The sequence below is a fragment of the Rutilus rutilus genome (genome assembly GCF_951802725.1).
Source record: "Rutilus rutilus genome assembly, chromosome: 7".
NCBI classification, from domain to species: Eukaryota; Metazoa; Chordata; class Actinopteri; order Cypriniformes; family Leuciscidae; genus Rutilus; species Rutilus rutilus.
The window spans coordinates 7,159,757-7,178,154 of NC_140221.1; the positions used below are offsets into that span (position 1 = coordinate 7,159,757).

The following is an 18,398-nucleotide window of genomic DNA, read 5'->3' on the forward strand; positions in this document are numbered from 1 at the left end:
AATAGTAACAACTCCTCCAGACTGAAAAACAAGTGGGAAAAAATGACGTAGATTATTCCAGCATTTAGAATCAAGTGCATGATTATTACAGACCACTTTTGGTGCTTTATAGTGCTTTTGCAACCTTTTTGAATCTTAAAAACTCTAATCCTAGTTCAATGTAATTACCATAAAGAGAAAGGCCAGCACTGAATCGAGCATGTAAAGTAGTCTTCAAAATTCTCCTTTAGGCTGTGTGTATTTCAGTCAGCTGAAAACGGCAGGCGCTCTTCTGAAAACACCTGAGGGCGGTTGAGAACTTCAGCAGCACAGTGTTTTCTTCTTGTTGTTTTTTCCCCCAGTTTGGTATATGATACAGAATATCCACATGAGTCTTACTAGTATCTGATTTCGCAAATAGTTTGTTTCTGAATATAAAAATGCTGGCAATATATGAAGTACTTGCTTCGGTCCTTGTTTTAAATGATTTTGTTGTCATCTGTTATACAAGCAAAATGTGTTGGTTGGTCAGTGTGGTATTTGCCCTGCCTCTCCTCCACTGTGATTGGATGGCTGATCAAACAACAGTGAAAGAAATGAGCACTGCATTTTACTTAAACTCTGCGACCAGAAAAAAAAATAAAAAACGGTAGCAGTTTAAACTAACATCACGTAATTTAAGTCTCTTCGATGATTGGTTGATATACCAAGGGAGGCTAGCCTCCTCTGACTTTTCTCGACACTCTTAATTGCTGAAAGTGAAACACTCAACGGTGATTGGCTCATTTTGTTTTACCAATGGAGACACAAGTCTCCGGCTATGGATTTGCCTTCCCCTTCCTTTCTCTTTCCCCTCGGACTCCCATTTTTGCAGATTCGGCACATTCGGGAAAGATATGCGCGGTGAAAATTACGGTTGAAATTACAAGCAAGAAATACACATTCTGAGACATTAAAAATGAATTACTGTCTCCCATTTTCACCTCAAAATGTTGGGTAGTCTGTGCCTCCCTTCCCTCCCCTGACGAGCCGCCACTGAACTCAAGAACCCTATATAGCCAAATATGGTTCTTGAGAAGAACAAAATTCTTTGTCGAGCCTAAAATGCTGCAAAAACCTCTGAAGAAATCTTATAAGAGTGTATGTTATCGAAGGGTCAGGAAGGAGAAATTCCTAAATCAACTTGCACTTATATCTAGATTGGGTAAACCCAGCCTGATCTGCCGGCGATTTGATTTCGCCCTGCAGCTCAGGCTGGAAACCTGTACATTTATCTCTGCTGCTTCCTTTACAAATTTGTGGGAACCAATCACAAACTGGCTTATCCACCTGGCACGCTATTGGTGGGTTTAATCCAATCCAATTCCAGAGCCGTTACGGCTCTGTCCAATTCCTTTTAACCTCTCGACGATGCTCAATGGCTTCTTTTTAGCAAATGAATCGCTCGAGTGGGTGTAAATACTACAAACTTTCATGTTTTTTTTTTTTCATAACCTGCAAAAATCGCTCGATTCCATTACTGTTTCTGCAAACCGCAGAACACATTTCCTGCCTGGAGTTTTCACGTAGCTCTGCAAAGTACGTCATCCGGATCGTTGGTCTGATTGGCTGAAGGACTATCCAATTGCGTACAGAGTCATTTGAACTATGCCTGTTGATAATGCCTCTTGTGCAGTAGAAAATACATAGCAGACTCCCCAGACCAATGTTCAATCTTAAAAGATTGAGCTTGGTCTGGTGATAGCCAGACTAACTTATATCATGCTTCATTCGGCAACAGCCTCTGATGTACTCATGCATAATAGCAGCAGATTGTATGGAGGTATTACTCTATGTTAGTCCCACCACAAGCCATTCAGACCTCATTTATTCAATCATCCTTTAAGGATACAGTCAGAAAAGGTGTCCACCCCACAACACTAATGCACCTCATACACCTCTCACTCTAAAGCACGTGTGGATGGTACCAAGCCACATTTGTTACTCTAAGGCTGGTTTAAAAAAAAGAAAAAAAAAGGAAAACTGCATATGAATCACAGTCTAGGAACATATGAACAGATGTGCTCCTGCCAATGTAAACCATTCCATCGATACATCTTTGTAAAGCTATAAAGAAGCCCCATATGTGGAATTGATGAACGTTCCTGAACATCTTATTTGCATGTCAGAGATAATGAAATGCATGAGATACCGTGTGACTGTAAACTCTGATGGACCACAAGCTTTATTATAGGTAATAAAATGATGATATATTGGTCCTCTGTGTGTCTTAACTATGAGAGACAGCGCTTGAGGGCCGTTGGTTCATATGCTGTAGAACTGCCTAATTCTTCTGATAAGTAAGCTTATCACACACTGCAGATGGGTCCATTTAATTCATGCCATGGAGAGTTTATTTTTACATATATTTCACTTTTCATCCCCTCTTAAATGCATTTCTGCAAGGTTAAGCAGAACTGTGCCTGGAAGCTATAAAGCGTTTCAGCCTGAAATGGATGTGAGAGTGAATGTTTATTTGGAGAAGGGTTAAATGGGGTCACCTTAAGATTGGCAGAGCTCATTAATAGCACCACTGGTAGAGAATGGGATGTCCCATCTAAAATGCAAAAATTATTAAGGGGTGTATTAATAAGCCAACTGACCTTTAGATCTATAGCCTCACCAGTATATTTGGATACCTGCTACAATTACCTAATTACAGACAAAATCCAGTCAAGTGTGTGTACATAATAGCAAAGTAGATCTAATGTTTTACAATTTTAAACCCAACAAACTTCTTTTTTTGTGGATTGGTTTGGTTGAAAAGACTAGCATTTATTTTTGTGTCCAAATGTTCTGAGTTCAATACTAACTATATCGTATTGTTCCAAATATAAAATGTTCTTTTTTTCCTGGAAATACATCTAAAAAAAGATGTATTTCCGTCTTATATTTGGGGGCTAGACTTTTACATGTCAATAATGCACCTGCAACAATACGACAATTCACCATGACGTCACATCAGTATTAGACGTTCTTCCGGGTGGCAAAAGCCGAAGCGTTCCTATGGCAACGCTAGTAAATTGCTTGGAAGGGAGGCCCACCGTCGACAGTAAAAATGTAATAAAAATAAAAAATGTAATTAAATATAATGCATTTTTTATCATAATAACAACTGTGTTTAATGATACAAGTAAAAAATATAATAAATATGTAATATAGTAGGCCTACACATAATTAGCAAAATACTCTCTATAGCTCTTTTTTCTAGCCAAAATAACGTGCTATATAGCCTATCATAGTCATTAAATGGCTTTCCTGAGGTAAATGTTGTGTGACAATTGTTCTCCAGCTGTTATATTGACCTTTGCGCGGTTGAAAAACACTGATTGGTCGAATATACATTTCGGTAAGTTGCGTGAGAAAATGGATGTGTGGCGTGAGAGCGTGTGAAAAGTGACAATTGCGTGAGTCTCACGGTGATTGCGTGAGAGTGGGCAGCCCTCTTTTACTTCAGGCAGTGACTGGCAATGAGTCTGATCTTCAAAAGAGACAAGTTTACTAATATTAGTCTCGAATTTCCCCGGCGGAAGATAAATGCTCTGCTGTGATTTTGTAGATGGACCGTTTTGAGAATACACGAAGCAGAGTTGAAGGGCAAGCAGGGTTGGCAGCAGAAATGTAAACGTTGGATGAATCATATAATTTAGGGCAGGGGTGCCCAACCCTGCTCCTGCCGATCGACTGTCCTGCACAGTTCATCTCCAACCCTAATCAAACACACCTGCCTTTAATTTTCAAGTGACCCTGAAGACCTTAATTGGTTGCTTCAGGTGTGTTTGATTAGGGTTGGAGATAAACTGTGCAGGACAGTCGATCGGCAGGAGCAGGGTTGGGCACCCCTGATTTAGGGGATCGTTAAGATTTCCTACTTTTGACGACACGACGTCCACTCGCTATAACCTCCTCACCCACAGGAAATCGATGAAACCCCTACACCTTTTGCTGTATATCTGGCAGCGCAACCCCAAACACAACACGTTTTCATCATCGTTTCAACTTTGATCAACAACAATGTTTTTAACTATGTAACTGTTGCAGTCGCTGGCTGGATCTCTCCAGTTAGTCAGTGGAAGCCGCTCGCGTTCTGCCACCCGGAAGTTACTCGGTGCCTATTGTTTACAAACAATCTGAAAAGGCATGTGTGTCAGTACGTAGCCAAAAAAAAATTTTTTAGGGGTTTCCCATAACCAGTGCCGTCATCCAGCTGAAGGCACTGGAAAATCGCCAAAAAGCTGAACTTACCCACCAGCATCATTTCTTGCTTTGCTTCTTCATCATTCATCATTTCTTATTTTTACTGACGCACCTCCCCAATACCTTCAAAGTGGCTGCTTTGAATGATGAATGATTTGGCGTAAAAGATTAGCGCTTGCCCTCCAACTACAGGGAGAAACTGCTGTCTATTCAGCGATATGTGATCGGCCTAAGGAAAAAAACATTCATATCCCCTGTATCAGATAGGTAATGCAGATTAAACACCTTTGTTTTTTTGACATGCCAGCATCTGTCACTATGACTGATTTCTCACCTTTATTATGTACAGTGAAATCCACTAAATGAGAACTTGGTCATTTTTATGGTAGTGTTTTATGGTTTAGCGTTTAGTGTAAAAGTGTTTATTTCTGAATGTGATTGTACATTTTAGCAGCATTTACCATTCTTTAAATACAACAATTAAAAATTTAAATATGCAATATAAAAAATATTTTCAAATAAAGTATTTTCTTTAAAAGCCAAGATTTGGTCCTCAAAAGGCCTTTTCAAAAAAAAAATGTTTTAAACGATGAGGCACTAATATTCGAAGTAGATGGGGCCGATTGTTGGAGGATTTAAAGCAGAGATATAAAGCTTTGTAATGTTATAAAAGCACATTACCATTTATTCTTCTGTTCGTTGTATTAGTCTCATACTTTTTATGGTTACATGGTTTCATTTTCATGGCAATGAAAATGAGACATAATTTGGATACAACTAACACAGAAACGGTACGTGATTTCCTCACACTAAAATCATTGTCTACATCTTGTCGCTATACTATTGAAATGGTGAGCATTCACCTCCACTCAAAGTAACCTGACTTTTTTACTTTTTTTAAAGAAAAGGGGGGACGAGTGGAATTTATTTTTCATAATAATCAATGTTTGAAACAAATGCTGTTGAATGAGTTTAACTTGTATTGGACGCAGTTTATTCCTTTAAGTCCATTGTTTTTTTGTTTTTTTTTAAATCAATATTTTGTTTTGATCTTTGCCTTTAATTTTAGGGACAGTGAAACCAGACAAAAAAGTAATGGGAGAAAAAGGGAGAATGGGATTTCACAAATCGGATTTGATCCCGTTGCTCCTTGAGCACAACAGTCTTTTTTATGGCCAGAGTACAAGAATTTCAGAATAGAATAGAATAGAATAGAATAGAATAGAATAGAATAGAATAGAATAGAATAGAATAGAATAGAATAGAATAGAATAATTAGCATCTAACCTTTGCTTTGAGCCCATGTGTAGCTGACTGGTGCACTCCTGGCCACTGGCAGCTGCTCCCCACTTTCTAATACTGACTTCCTGTTATCTAGAACTGAATCCTTAATGGGACGAATATGCTTCGGCAGAGTTTTGTAGAACCAGGCTCCAGAACGTTTCCACACCTTCGAAGAGCAGGGAAAGGAAAACAAATCAAGCACAGCTCATTGTGGAGTGATTTAGAGCATGTACTCAAAGGAACAAAGTAAACTCATGTGGCCAAAGACACAAAGTTATGACAGAATGCTCATCTGGAGAGAATCGAGCACTGCATTTAAACTTTATCGTACATTTAACACAAAACATCACAGCTGTCTGTCCAGCTAACTAGCATGCTCTCAAAATCTGTGTAATGTTTTAATGTTAAAATACTAATTTTAATATTAAAATATCATATTATATTATATTAATTTTATTATATTACATTATATTATGGGAGTCACCAAAATTCTGAGCCGAAACCGAAAATTCAGGAGCACTTGCCCGAAAACCAAAAATGCTTCTTAAATTTTTTATTTCTTATTTTAAATTAGTTTTTTTGTACAATTGCACAATTAGACTTTAATGAAATTCAATCATTTTAAATTATACTTAATTTAAAAAAATACAAGCCAATAAAATAAAATAACCACACTTTTATTACAAGTAACATTAAAATTGGACAGAAAATATATTAATATTAAATATCAATATAGTTTATTATTCTTTATTCAGTTCCATGCAACAGGATCAGAATTAACAGATTTATTTTTTGACTAATTATCCAAATAATATAGAGCCATATCGCACGGCTACGAGTGTGATATTGTGTTTAAAAAACAGTTCAACGGCACAAGTGAGTAAATGTACAAGAAAAAAAAAAAACTTTTGTGCAGAACTACTTCCTTCCGCCACGGAGTCAAATCTCAAGTTGACAGTTTAACAATTGAGCCCAAGCCTCCGTTACTAATTCTAAAATGTTACTTTAGAACTAGTAACGAATGAACGTTCAGTCACTTCAGTGAAGCTTATTGTATTATGTAGAGTATTATTGGTGGTGGTTCAGGGGATTCTCCTTTCCATATGTAAAGCGCTTTGAGTACCCAGAAAAACACAATATAAATGTAACAATTTATGAATTATTATGAGAGAGATCGACTAAAGGACCGTTCATACCAAGAACGATAACTATAAAGATAACCATATAGTGTCCACACCAGTGGACAATATCGTTCTGCTTATTCTAAGCGTGTGCTTGTCTGTCACTTGAAATGCTCGAGCTTGTTAGAGCAGGATGGATTCTGATTGGCTGTCAATATTTTAACCGTTCATCAGTTGGATAAAATCGTTCTGAAAGTGATTGCAATGATATTGTTTCTTTGTCGTTATCGTTATACCTGTGGTGTGGACTCTGTTATTGTTTACTATTGAGAATGTTTTTTAGAACTATATCTTTATAGTTATCGTCCTTGGTGTGAACAGGCCTTTAAGCGAGTACATTACTTGCATCAAGCTGATATTCTTCAGGTCAATCATAATCACAAAATCAGTTTGAATGTCCACTGAGGAAAACGATTTCTTTGTCTCTTTAATCGTTAAGAGGATTTCCCATGACAACGCTAGTCAATGCATTTGTAAGTTGCGTCTTATAAGGAGTTAATAAAAAAAAAAATATATATATAATTTTTTTTATTTTTTTTATTAACAACAATGTCCTTATTTACAACCCTGTTTCAGTCCATTTCAATATAAAAATCTTTGCTACTGACTCACTCATAAAGACAGTATTTGCTGCCATTTAATGGCAGAATAATGTAATTTTCACTAAAGTCAAAATCACAATCACTAACGGACCCTTTCTCAAAACCGCATACAGCATGTTATTTATATAAAATAATATTGACAAATATTTAAACAATATCAGCCGTTACAAAAGTATTAGTTTGTACAATAGGAAATCAACACAAGCAAACAGTTCAGTCAAAAGTACAAAAGCAGAAATTATGAAACATATCCTTGCCCTTAGCCAAATCGATTTGCTCTGGAACAAGTAATAGATTAATAACAGTTCATTTGATATACCCAAAATGAAGTATACCTCATGTTTCAACACTATCTACATAAGAGCCAGCAGCAAATTCCCGAAGGACTGGCCGAGATAAATCTGTTCTCAGCAGGTGCATGAGCGCTGAACTGTTTTGTTTTGTGCAATGTGTTATATGTTTAGTTGTGTTATGTTATGTGTTATATGTTAAAACTTTAAGCTACTTTCAGTTATATACATGAGAAATATGTGAAGGCTACATGGCATTGTTCTAATGCCGCTGGGACATGAATTGTTACATGTACAGTATTAATTTCTGTAGTATTGAACACATGTACTGTTAACAACTACTGGAACTTTGGTCGGTCACAACACCACGGTGGCTGAGCGGAGTGGCAGAGTATATTTGAAATCTTTCACTATCTTTGTTATATGGCATTTCCATTTGGTACTTTAATGAATGTCTACTCAATATGGATGACTGGTTATGCTCATTCATGTTCATTTCATACCACAGAACCCAGCAGACAAGTAATTAACTGCAGACCCATCATTTTCAAGGCAGTGGCACTTAATCAGGTGACACACACCAAAAATTCAAACAGTCCTTTCAAAACACATGCAACACTGCAATGCTCTAGAGGTGTTCTGAGCACATTACGGTCCAGTGCAAGTCACTCATACAGTGGTATAACAGAGAGAGACTGATGCGCGGTAGACCAGGCCCTGTTGTAGCCAGGAAGACAATTAAGAAGTGATGGACAGCAGACTCTGAAATGTCAGGACTGAGAGCAGCTGCTGGAGTCTTGGCAAACATCAACTCCAGCTGTACCTTCTCAGTTACAACTCCATTTGCACAACCACTGGCCAGACAAAATCATGCACATCTAGCTTGCAGGGTCAATCAATCATCTAAGAATATATAGCCTTGCTTGTTTTGCACATTTTGCATTGGTCTTCACCTCTGACGGTTTTTGATGTGCGCAACAAACATGCAAAGGAAAGAAATGTTAAAGATTCTTTGTGCATAGATGAAGTCTTTGTGTTTAGTGCAGAAGCCAAAGGAATGCAGGAAGCAACCGTTTTGTATTCCCCAGGGTACCAATTTGTGCTAGCCAGCTAGAGAGAAAAGTACATTTTAAACTACTACTGCAATCAGTTCATTCACAGTGAAAAAAATAAAATAACGGAGTCATTTGTGAACAGTCAATTTCACAGAACTGAGTTTTATCAGAGGGAGATAACGTGTAATTTAGAAAAAACGATCCACTTTAAATGACTGGAATGTCTGGTTTTGCCCCCTTATGAGTGTATAGCCCCCTAGTTTTTATAGAAGCCTACATAAGCAGAATAATGTTGCTATGCTATCAGTGTGTAGGCTGTTTCTGGGTGAAAATTCATTGATACATTTTATACTTGGCACTAAGCAGTGTTGGGTAAGTTACTCTAAATAAGCAGTTAATTACTAGCAACTAATTACAGTGTAACTGTTGAAGAATCGAATTCAACAATCGAATTCGAGGGAATTCGATTGCTCCTGTCCGCTTTGATCGATTGCTCCTGTCTGTCTTGCTGCTGGTCTGTGTCTGTAAGCTCCGTTGCTGTTCTTATTTGCTAAATTTACCTTACTCATCAACATATATTATATATTGTCTAATATTGCCTATCACATTAATCTGACATCGCTAGCTTTTATCTAAATCGTTATCGCTAGCATAACACGCTAATATCTCGCTAGCCTGTTAACCTGCCATCCGTGCTTGCCGTCTTTTCTCTCGCACAAGCCCGCGCCTTTTACAAATCAAACAACTGTGGTGAGTAGGATCAGTCAACTAACACGGTAAGTAAAGTCTTCTGTTATTGTCACTTGCACTTCATGTCACATGTATAGCATAGCATTCTCTTTCAGCAATGAAGGATTTACATGTGATAAATGCAGGGAGACAGTCAGGCTGACGGAGAAGATTTCAGAACTAGCGACACGCATCCAAACTTTAATCGAGGATAGTAAGAATGCAAGGGCTTTAGATACTGCTTTGGATGCGACTAGCTTAGTGAACTCTGTACATTGTTCGGTTCAGGCTGTAGAGCCCGTGCAGCAGGGCAACTGGGTGAACCATGAGACGCTGTAGTCGGATTGTAGTTTGAACTGTAAGATAAAAAATATTATATGAATGCCTGGCTGAAGAGATGCGACTTTAATCTAGTTTTAAACTGGGAGAGCGAGTCTGAGCAACGAACAATATCAGGAAGACTATTCCAGAGTTTTGGGGCTAAATGTGAAAATGCTCTCCCTCCTTTGGTGGTTCTGGATATCCTAGGTATGACCAAAAGCCTTGAATTTAGTGATCTTAAAGAGTGCGATGGATTATAGGGCGATAGAAGATCCGTTAAATAGACTGGAGCTAGGCCGTTTAGGGCTTTATAAGTCAGTAGCAATACCTTGTAATTAATACGGAACTTTATAGGTAACCAATGCAGTGATGATAAAATTGGTGTTATATGATCATATTTTCTTGATCTAGTAAGAACTCTAGCGGCGGCATTTTGGACTAACTGTAGCTTGTTTATTGAGGATGCAGGACAACCGGCTAATAAAGCATTACAGCAATCTAGTCTCGAGGTCATGAATACATGAACTAACTTTTCTGCATCAGAAACTGATAGCATGTTACGTAGCTTAGCAATGTTTCTAAGGTGGAAAAAGGCTGTTTTTGTAACATACAAAATATGATTTTCGAAAGACAGGTTGCAATCGAGTACAACACCCAGGTCTTTTACTGTAGAGGATAAAGTAACAGGACATCCTACGATGTTAAAGTTGTATTGTGAGAGGTTTTGTGGGCGGTTTTTTGAACCGATAAGTAATACCTCTGTGTTGTCTGGATTTAATAAAAGAAAATTACGCGTCATCCAATCTTTTATATCTTTAACACACTCTGTCAATTTGGATAATTTAGCGTTTTCATCTGGCCGTGATGAAATATATATTTGAGTGTCATCAGCATAACAATGGAAACTAATTCCATGTTTCCTTATAATATTTCCAAGTGGCATCATATATACTGAGAATAACAGAGGGCCTAACACAGATCCCTGCGGCACTCCATAGTTTACTGGAGTTATGATAGATTTTTCTCCATTTAAATAGACAAAATGGTAGCGGTCAGATAAGTATGATTTGAACCAGCTTAATGCTTGTCCTTGAACACCAGTGTAATTTTGTAGTCGATCTAAGAGTATTGTGTGATCTATAGTATCGAACGCAGCACTAAGATCAAGTAAAACTAGTATTGAGATACAGCCTTGGTCAGAAGCTAAAAGTAAATCATTTGTGATTTTAACGAGCGCAGTTTCAGTGCTATGGTGCGGTCTGAATCCAGACTGAAACTTTTCAAAGATATCTTTTTCTTGCAAGAAAGAGCCCAGTTGGGCGGACACCACTTTTTCTAGTATTTTAGACATAAATGGAAGATTTGAAATGGGTCTATAATTTGCTAGGTTATTATGATCTAATTGTGGTTTCTTAATGAGTGGTTTTATAACTGCCAGTTTAAATGTTCTTGGAACATGCCCTAAAGATAAAGACGAGTTAATAATATTAAGGAGAGGCTCTTCCACTACAGGTAACACTTCTTTCAGTAGTTTAGTTGGTATAGGATCTAATAAACATGTTGTTGTTTTAGATGAAGTGATAAGTTTATTTAACTCTTTTTGTTCTATAGTTGTAAAGCACTGTAATTGTTCTTGCAGGGTGATAATTGAGGCTGAATTATAAGGCGCAATTGAAGATTGAACGTTTACAATTGTGGTTCTGATGCTTTCTATTTTCTCAGTGAAGAACTTCATGAAATCATTACTACTAAACTGTAACGGGATATTTTGTTCGGGTGATGTCTGTTTATTTGTTAGTCTAGCCACGGCGTTAAATAAAAACCTTGGATTATTTTGGTTATTTTCTATTAGTTTGCGGAGGTGCTCAGCCCTGGGCGCTTTTAGGGCCTTTTTATAACGTGACATACTGTCTTTCCATGCGATTCTAAAGACCTCTAAATTAGTTTGTTTCCATTTACGCTCTAAAATACGGGTTTCTCTCTTTAGAACATGCGTAGTATTGTTGTACCACGGTGCTTTACTTTTTTCTCTGACCTTTTTTAATTTAATGGGTGCAACAACATCCATGTTCTAGAGAGAATGGTGCTCATAGTGCTAGTTAGTTCCTCTAGTTCATCTGTTTGTTTGGGTTCACTGAGCAGCTGAGACAGATCAGATAAGCAATTTGAGAAATTATCTATGGTGGATGGAAGGATTGTTCTGCCTAGTTGATAACGCGGCGCCGCATGACATATTACAGCAGTACGTAATATGCAAGTTACCATGTAATGGTCAGTGACATCATCACTTTGTGGAATGATATCTATATCGGTTGGATCGGTTCCATGTGATATAATTAAATCGAGTGTATGATTAAGACGATGAGTTGGTCCGGTGACGTTTTGCTTGACCCCAAATGAATTTAATAAATCTGTAAATGCAGCCCCTAACGCATAATTTGGATTATCTACGTGTATGTTAAAATCTCCAACAATTAATGCTTTATCGACATTGACTAATAGGTCTGAGAGAAAATCTGCAAAATCTTTTAAGAAATCAGCGTAAGGCCCAGGCGGTCTATTTCCGGTAGCCAAGGCTAGAGATAATAGGGATGTTTTTCTAACATCTAAGAGCGTAACATTTAGTACAAGTACTTCAAACGTAATACACTTATAACCCGTTTTCTGAGTAACATTGAGAATATCTCTATAGACTGTTGCAACACCGCCGCCACAACCAATCAGACGGGGCTCATGCTTAAAGGAGTATCCTGCTGGAGTAGACTCATTTAGACCGAAATAATCATTTGGTTTAAGCCAGGTTTCAGTAAGGCAAAGTACATCGAAGCTATTATCTGTGACTATTTCATTTACAATAACTGCCTTAGGTGTGAGTGATCTAATGTTTAGAAGACCTAGCTTTAGAAATTGTTTTTGTTTACTAATAGCAACATTTTCTGTTTTAATAACAATTAGATTTTTCCTAGATCCTGCAGTAGATTTATTATTTGATCTCACTAAACGAGGAATAGACACAGTTTCTATGCAATGTTCTACACTAGTATTTATATCAGTTAAACTGGTGCAGCAGAGACTATGATTTGGACTTTTGGTTACTAGTCAAAAGGTATTTAACATTTTGGAGATGTTATCCGACATAAGATCTGCTCCGAATCTGCTTGGGTGTAAGCCATCAGCACGGAAAAGCCTAGGACACTCCCAAAACAGATTCCAGTTATTTACAAAGAGCAGTTTCTGCTCATTGCACCATGACATTAACCATTCATTTAGCGCAAACTTTTCATGCCCTAGTCGGTACGTGGGAAGCGGTCCTGACACTATGATCGTTGTTTCAGGCGATGTGCTGCGTACCGTATTGATCAGATTCCTGAAGTCTTTCTTCAGAACCTCCGTCTGGCGCAGCCTGATGTCGTTCACTCCCGCGTGCAGGACCACAGTTCCGACGCGCTCGTCACTGTTCAGAATCTCGGGAACGTGAGTAGCGATTTCAGAAACACGAGCACCAGGAAAGCAGTGACTGTGCACCTTACTTTTACCTAACGTAGCGTGTACGTGCCGAACGATGGAATCGCCGATGATCACAGCATCGCGTTCTGTTTCGCGAAGAGGGGAGAAGCGGTTTTGTGTGGATAACTTGAAAACCGGGAGGGTCGGAGAGAGTCTTGGTCTAGACCTAACTCGCGTCTTCCGCTGCAGAACCACCCAGGCTTCGTGGTGGCGTGTTGGAGCCGGAGCGAACGAGACCATGGCTGATCGCGACCTCGGCGCTCGGGACCGATGCTGAGAAGCGCACGGAGTAGACGAGGTCGGAGTCAGCGGGTTAGTAACGTTAATCACTGATTTATGTGCATCGGCGCGGTCTATCAGCTCGGCTTGTCTCAATAAAAGGTCGTGGATCTGTTTCTCAACAGCTTCCAGTTCAGACTGCAGTGCGTGCAGCTCAAATGTGTCCTCACCTGCACCAAAAGGTAGACTACTTACATCTGATATATTCGCCATTTTAACAGATGGACAGTAAGTTAGCAACGAAGCTACCAGTGATGCTATCAATATTAATACTAATTTATGACTGAAGTCTTGGATATAATCCATCTTTTTAGTGGTAAGGGTGTAGAGTAGACGCACGATAAGCAAAAAAAAAATGTTTGTTTGTAAGTGAGTGTGGAGAAGACGCGTTCAGCCGTGATCCACAGGACTAACCTTTAAGAGTATCTGGTGTTGGATCACTAATAGGCTTGAGACGCGTCTGCTCAACAGTCCGCGTTGTAACTATGAGGTTTGAGCAGTAGTGCTTCTCAGTGAGGAAAAGTAGAAAATGTTCGTTTTAAGTGAGTTTAAAGAGAAAATCAAGAATTATAAATCAAATCGGTAGAGCTCCAAAGACAACAACGCGTTCAGACGCGACGCATGCGCATTCAAAAAGTAACAGTAACAGGTTCTCTCCACTCAGTAAAACACCCACTGAGAATCCTGTTGAAAGTGCCCTAGTTATTGGCGATTCTATTACACGGAACATGAAAATAGAGACACCAGCCACCATAGTCACATGTTTGCCGGTAGTCAGAGCACCTGACATCAAAGCAAATTTAAAAGTGCTGGCTAATGCTAATCGTAAATTCTCTAGGATTATTATTCACGTCGGCACAAATGATGTTCGACTTCGCCAGTCGGAGATCACCAAAATTAACGTTAAAGAGGTGTGAACTCGCAAGTACGATGTCAGGCACTGGAATTTGCTCTGGCCCCCTTCCTGCTCGCAGGAGTGATGAGATACTTAGTAGACTATGCTCACTCAGTGGCTGGCTGTCTAAGTGGTGTCCGCAAAATAATATAGAATTCATAGACAATTGGAAAAGTTTTTGGGGCAGACCTGACCTGTTGAAAAGAGATGGTATTCATCCCTCCTGGGATGGTGCTGCTCTTCTCTCTAGTAATATGGCACATAGTCTTAGAGCTCAACATGACAATTTGGGGCTCAGGTCAGGAAGCAGACAGACTGGCTAAACCGACCGTCTGCTAGCTGTCTCACGTCATTGAGGTCAGATAAATCACATCACATTAGAGACTCTTTCACCTAGATATCATCATATAGAGACTGTGTCTGTAAAAAAACAGATATAATACGGATGAACAAATGATAAAGCTTGGGTTGCTGAATATTCAATCCCTTACTTCAACAGACTATTTGTTACAACAGCCAAATAGCAGAGGCAGTGAGTGTTTAGGAAACAAATATTTTTGAGACTCTGTTTGGTGTCTCTAAAGGCCCAGATATGACACACTTTAGTTTGGGGATGCACCAATAACACACTTTCTAGAACGAGGCCAAAACAGATACTTTAATTTTTGGTATTCACCAATACTGATACCTGTTTTTCACTGCATTTGTAATTTATAAATATATTAGATAGAGAAACCAAAATAATATGAATCATATTCTTGATTTGTGTAGCAAATATATATTTCCTTATTTTCATGCTTAAATATGCCTGTTAAAATGTATTGTACAAGCTTCTGTTACTTTCACTGTTCATTCATTGCTCTGTCTATAGCACAGTGCATATTTAGAGCTGATTCAGCAGGACTCAATGCTAAGGATTTTTCTACTGACCTGGTTGGGTTAAAATGTTTAAATACCAGTGAAATTAGGCTCCTGTCCCTTTAAGACCAAACGCACAGTTCAATACTGTTACACATGCATTTTATTTCTTAACTGTTTACGTTCACTTAAGACATAACCAACTGTTTACACTAGGATACTCGCAAAGACGGCATGCTGACATAATTTTGTGTGAATTCGTCAGGAGTTTGTTGATGGATGTTTGCGCACAGTCAACTTCTTGTCCTGTAATAATATAGGGAACCACTCGTTAAACATAAATCACGTAACAGCGCAAGGTTTCACTTAAATATATGATTAAGTTTTGCACACGTCTGTGCTGCTATATAGGCATAAATATTTGTTTACCATCATTTTCATTTGATTAATTTACTTCATAGACATCCTTCTCTGATATATCCATTCTGCTCTCTGTTTGCTCTGTTGTCTGTGTTTCTTTGTCACACAAGCACTGTATTGTACGCGCTGTGGGGTTTTGGTTGTTGTACCAAAGCATTTTACTGAGTACAAGTACACGAGCGCAGTATCGTGCATCCCAACTTCAGAATTTAATTAAAGCTTAAGTTTCATGAATGATGACGAACAAGCATTCAATAAAAAAAATAAAGCACCACCTGTGTCTAATGCATGTCTGTCACATAAACCATCACATTAAGACAAATCATTGGGTGAACTGCAGTTCTAATTCCCTGAATTGGGGGGAGAAGCAGTGAATAAGAGAGCATTTGGGAAATGTGTCGGTGTTATTTCAAGGTCAGTGAGGAGTAGAAGATGAAATACAGAAGTAACCATGTCTTTGTGAACATAAATATCTAGAGACTCATTATCTCCAGGCATATACCGCAGGGAATGAATCTCTCTTCTTCAACAAATACACACAAAGCATTCCATCATACCTTGTTCCCCTAATGTATACAATCACACACACACAGGCTTAAACATATATATGTCAAATTTTCATTGGAACCTATTTCTATTCCCTATTTTCTCTATCACTCCATTATAATAAACTCTTTTACAGTTGGGAATGGAACAAACCAGACAATCATAAACACCCATGCCTCCATTTAATAATATTTATATATATATATATATATATATATATATATATTTATATATTTATATTTATATATTTATATATTTATATATTTATATATTTATATATATATATATATATATATATATATATATATATTTATATTTATATTTATATATATATATATTTATTTATTTATTTTTATTTATATATATATATATATATATATATATATATATATAAATAATATAAAAAAAAACACTTATAGACCTGGTTTCACAGACATGGTTTAGATTAAGCCTGGATTATACTTTAGTTCAGTTAGGACATTAAGTAGCATTTATAAACATGTCTTCGAGAAAAAAAAGAAGAAAAAAAAACATTACTGGTGTGCATCTTGAAATAAAACAATGGCATTGACATATTTTCAGATATGTCAGTGCAAGTTGCTATCAGTTAAAACAGCTCAAACATGCATTATGGGGAAACAGTATGTAAACCATTGACTCCCAAATTGTGGTTCGGTTTAATTTGGGATAGACAGCTTAAAAAAAAAACTGTAGCTCGCCACCTAATCATGATTAGTTAGGATAGAAATAGGCTTATCCATTTTAAAGATATCTATATCTTATGTTGGACACATGTATGGTATTTCTGAGGGTCAATTACAAATAAGTGTCTAAGATGGGGATGGGGGAAGGATCAGAAAAACAAATCTTTCAACACGCATATATTTGTTTTCATATTGGATTAAAATGGTTGACAACTTATTTTTCACCTAAACAAACCTTTTCATATCATTAAAATACCAAAAACCTGCTTTAAAGCAGCTTCTTGACCTTGATACACATTCATTAAGGTCTGCAGTATAAATCTAAAGAAATTAAAGATTCAATTTTTCCTTTCCACAATTTCATTTCTTAATGAGGCCTTTTGTGAATGGGTATTCAACACATTGTAATGGATTGTAATTGGATTTTTAATGCATATTTGAATTCATTAATAGATCCAGACAAAATATAATTGACCTATGAAATATCAAGCTTACAGTAGCACCTTTAGCAGACCCTTAAACTACGCCTGCTATTTAAATGACTGTTGCAGACCTCGGATGTGACAAGACAAATTGCGTTGTGACAGGAAACACATGGGCTTTTATAGGAAATATATGAAATGGTTTTGGTCACATGACATGGCTGTGCAATGTCCACGTCTATAAGAGGAAAGCAAATTGCACTTGTCACACAACCCAATAAATTATGGCACAGAGCTGGATCAGATCCAATCCCATTGGCTAGAATGAGGAACAGGGGTGTAGCCAGTAATATTAACCCAAACTGTAGCTCTGCAAGACATTCTGTACCACAGCATCAGAGCTTAGGGGTGTTAAATGACTGAACATCTCAAGATGCATCTGATAAACATACCATTGCCTTTAGCAATTATAGCAAACATCAAATTTGGCAAATTTGGGATATGATGAATGAAAGGCAAATCGCTCTGAACAATTTCCTCTTGGCATTTTAATTAGTCTTGTGATAGCATCGCTAATTTGAATGGGGAGGCAGTGTCTCGTGAAATTAGTTTTTGTAGCGGGTGGGTGTGCAACCACTGGTGACCAAAAGCACCGTTTGAGCCCTGTGACCCAGGACAAATCAGCCAGAACCTCATTAGGCCACCTAGGACCAGAAAGTGTCATGTGGACAATGGCTTGTGGTGCAGAGATTTGGTGGTTGTGAATGTCAATCAAAGCTGGGCCCGGTGTATTTTACCCCAAAACATATTCAATTATATCATGTCATTCCAAACCTGCGAGATTTTCCTCCTTCCCATGGTACACGAAAGGTAATTTTTTTTAAGAACATTTTGTTCCTTATAATGAAAGTGAATGGAGACTGGGACTTTAAAGGAACAGTTCACCCAAAAGTTAAAATTCAGTCATCATTTATTCACCCTCATGTCATTCCACACCCATAAGGCTTTAATTTATCTTCGAAACACAATTGAAGATTTTAATGAATCCCAAGAGATTTCTGTCCCTCCATTGAAAGTCCATTCCACTAAA

At 37.8% G+C, this 18,398-nt stretch overlaps 1 protein-coding gene across 3 annotated transcripts in view; it reads right to left on the reverse strand.

The window, feature by feature from the left end:
• Nucleotides 1-18,398, reverse strand: part of doc2b (double C2-like domains, beta) — a 227,755-nt gene that overhangs the window by 169,330 nt on the left and 40,027 nt on the right. For all 3 annotated transcript variants that reach the window (XM_084415425.1, XM_084415426.1, XM_084415424.1), the window contains exon 6: nt 5,503-5,665. In XM_084415425.1, the coding sequence (XP_084271551.1) occupies nt 5,503-5,665 (163 nt within the window). The remainder of the gene's footprint in view (nt 1-5,502; nt 5,666-18,398) is intronic.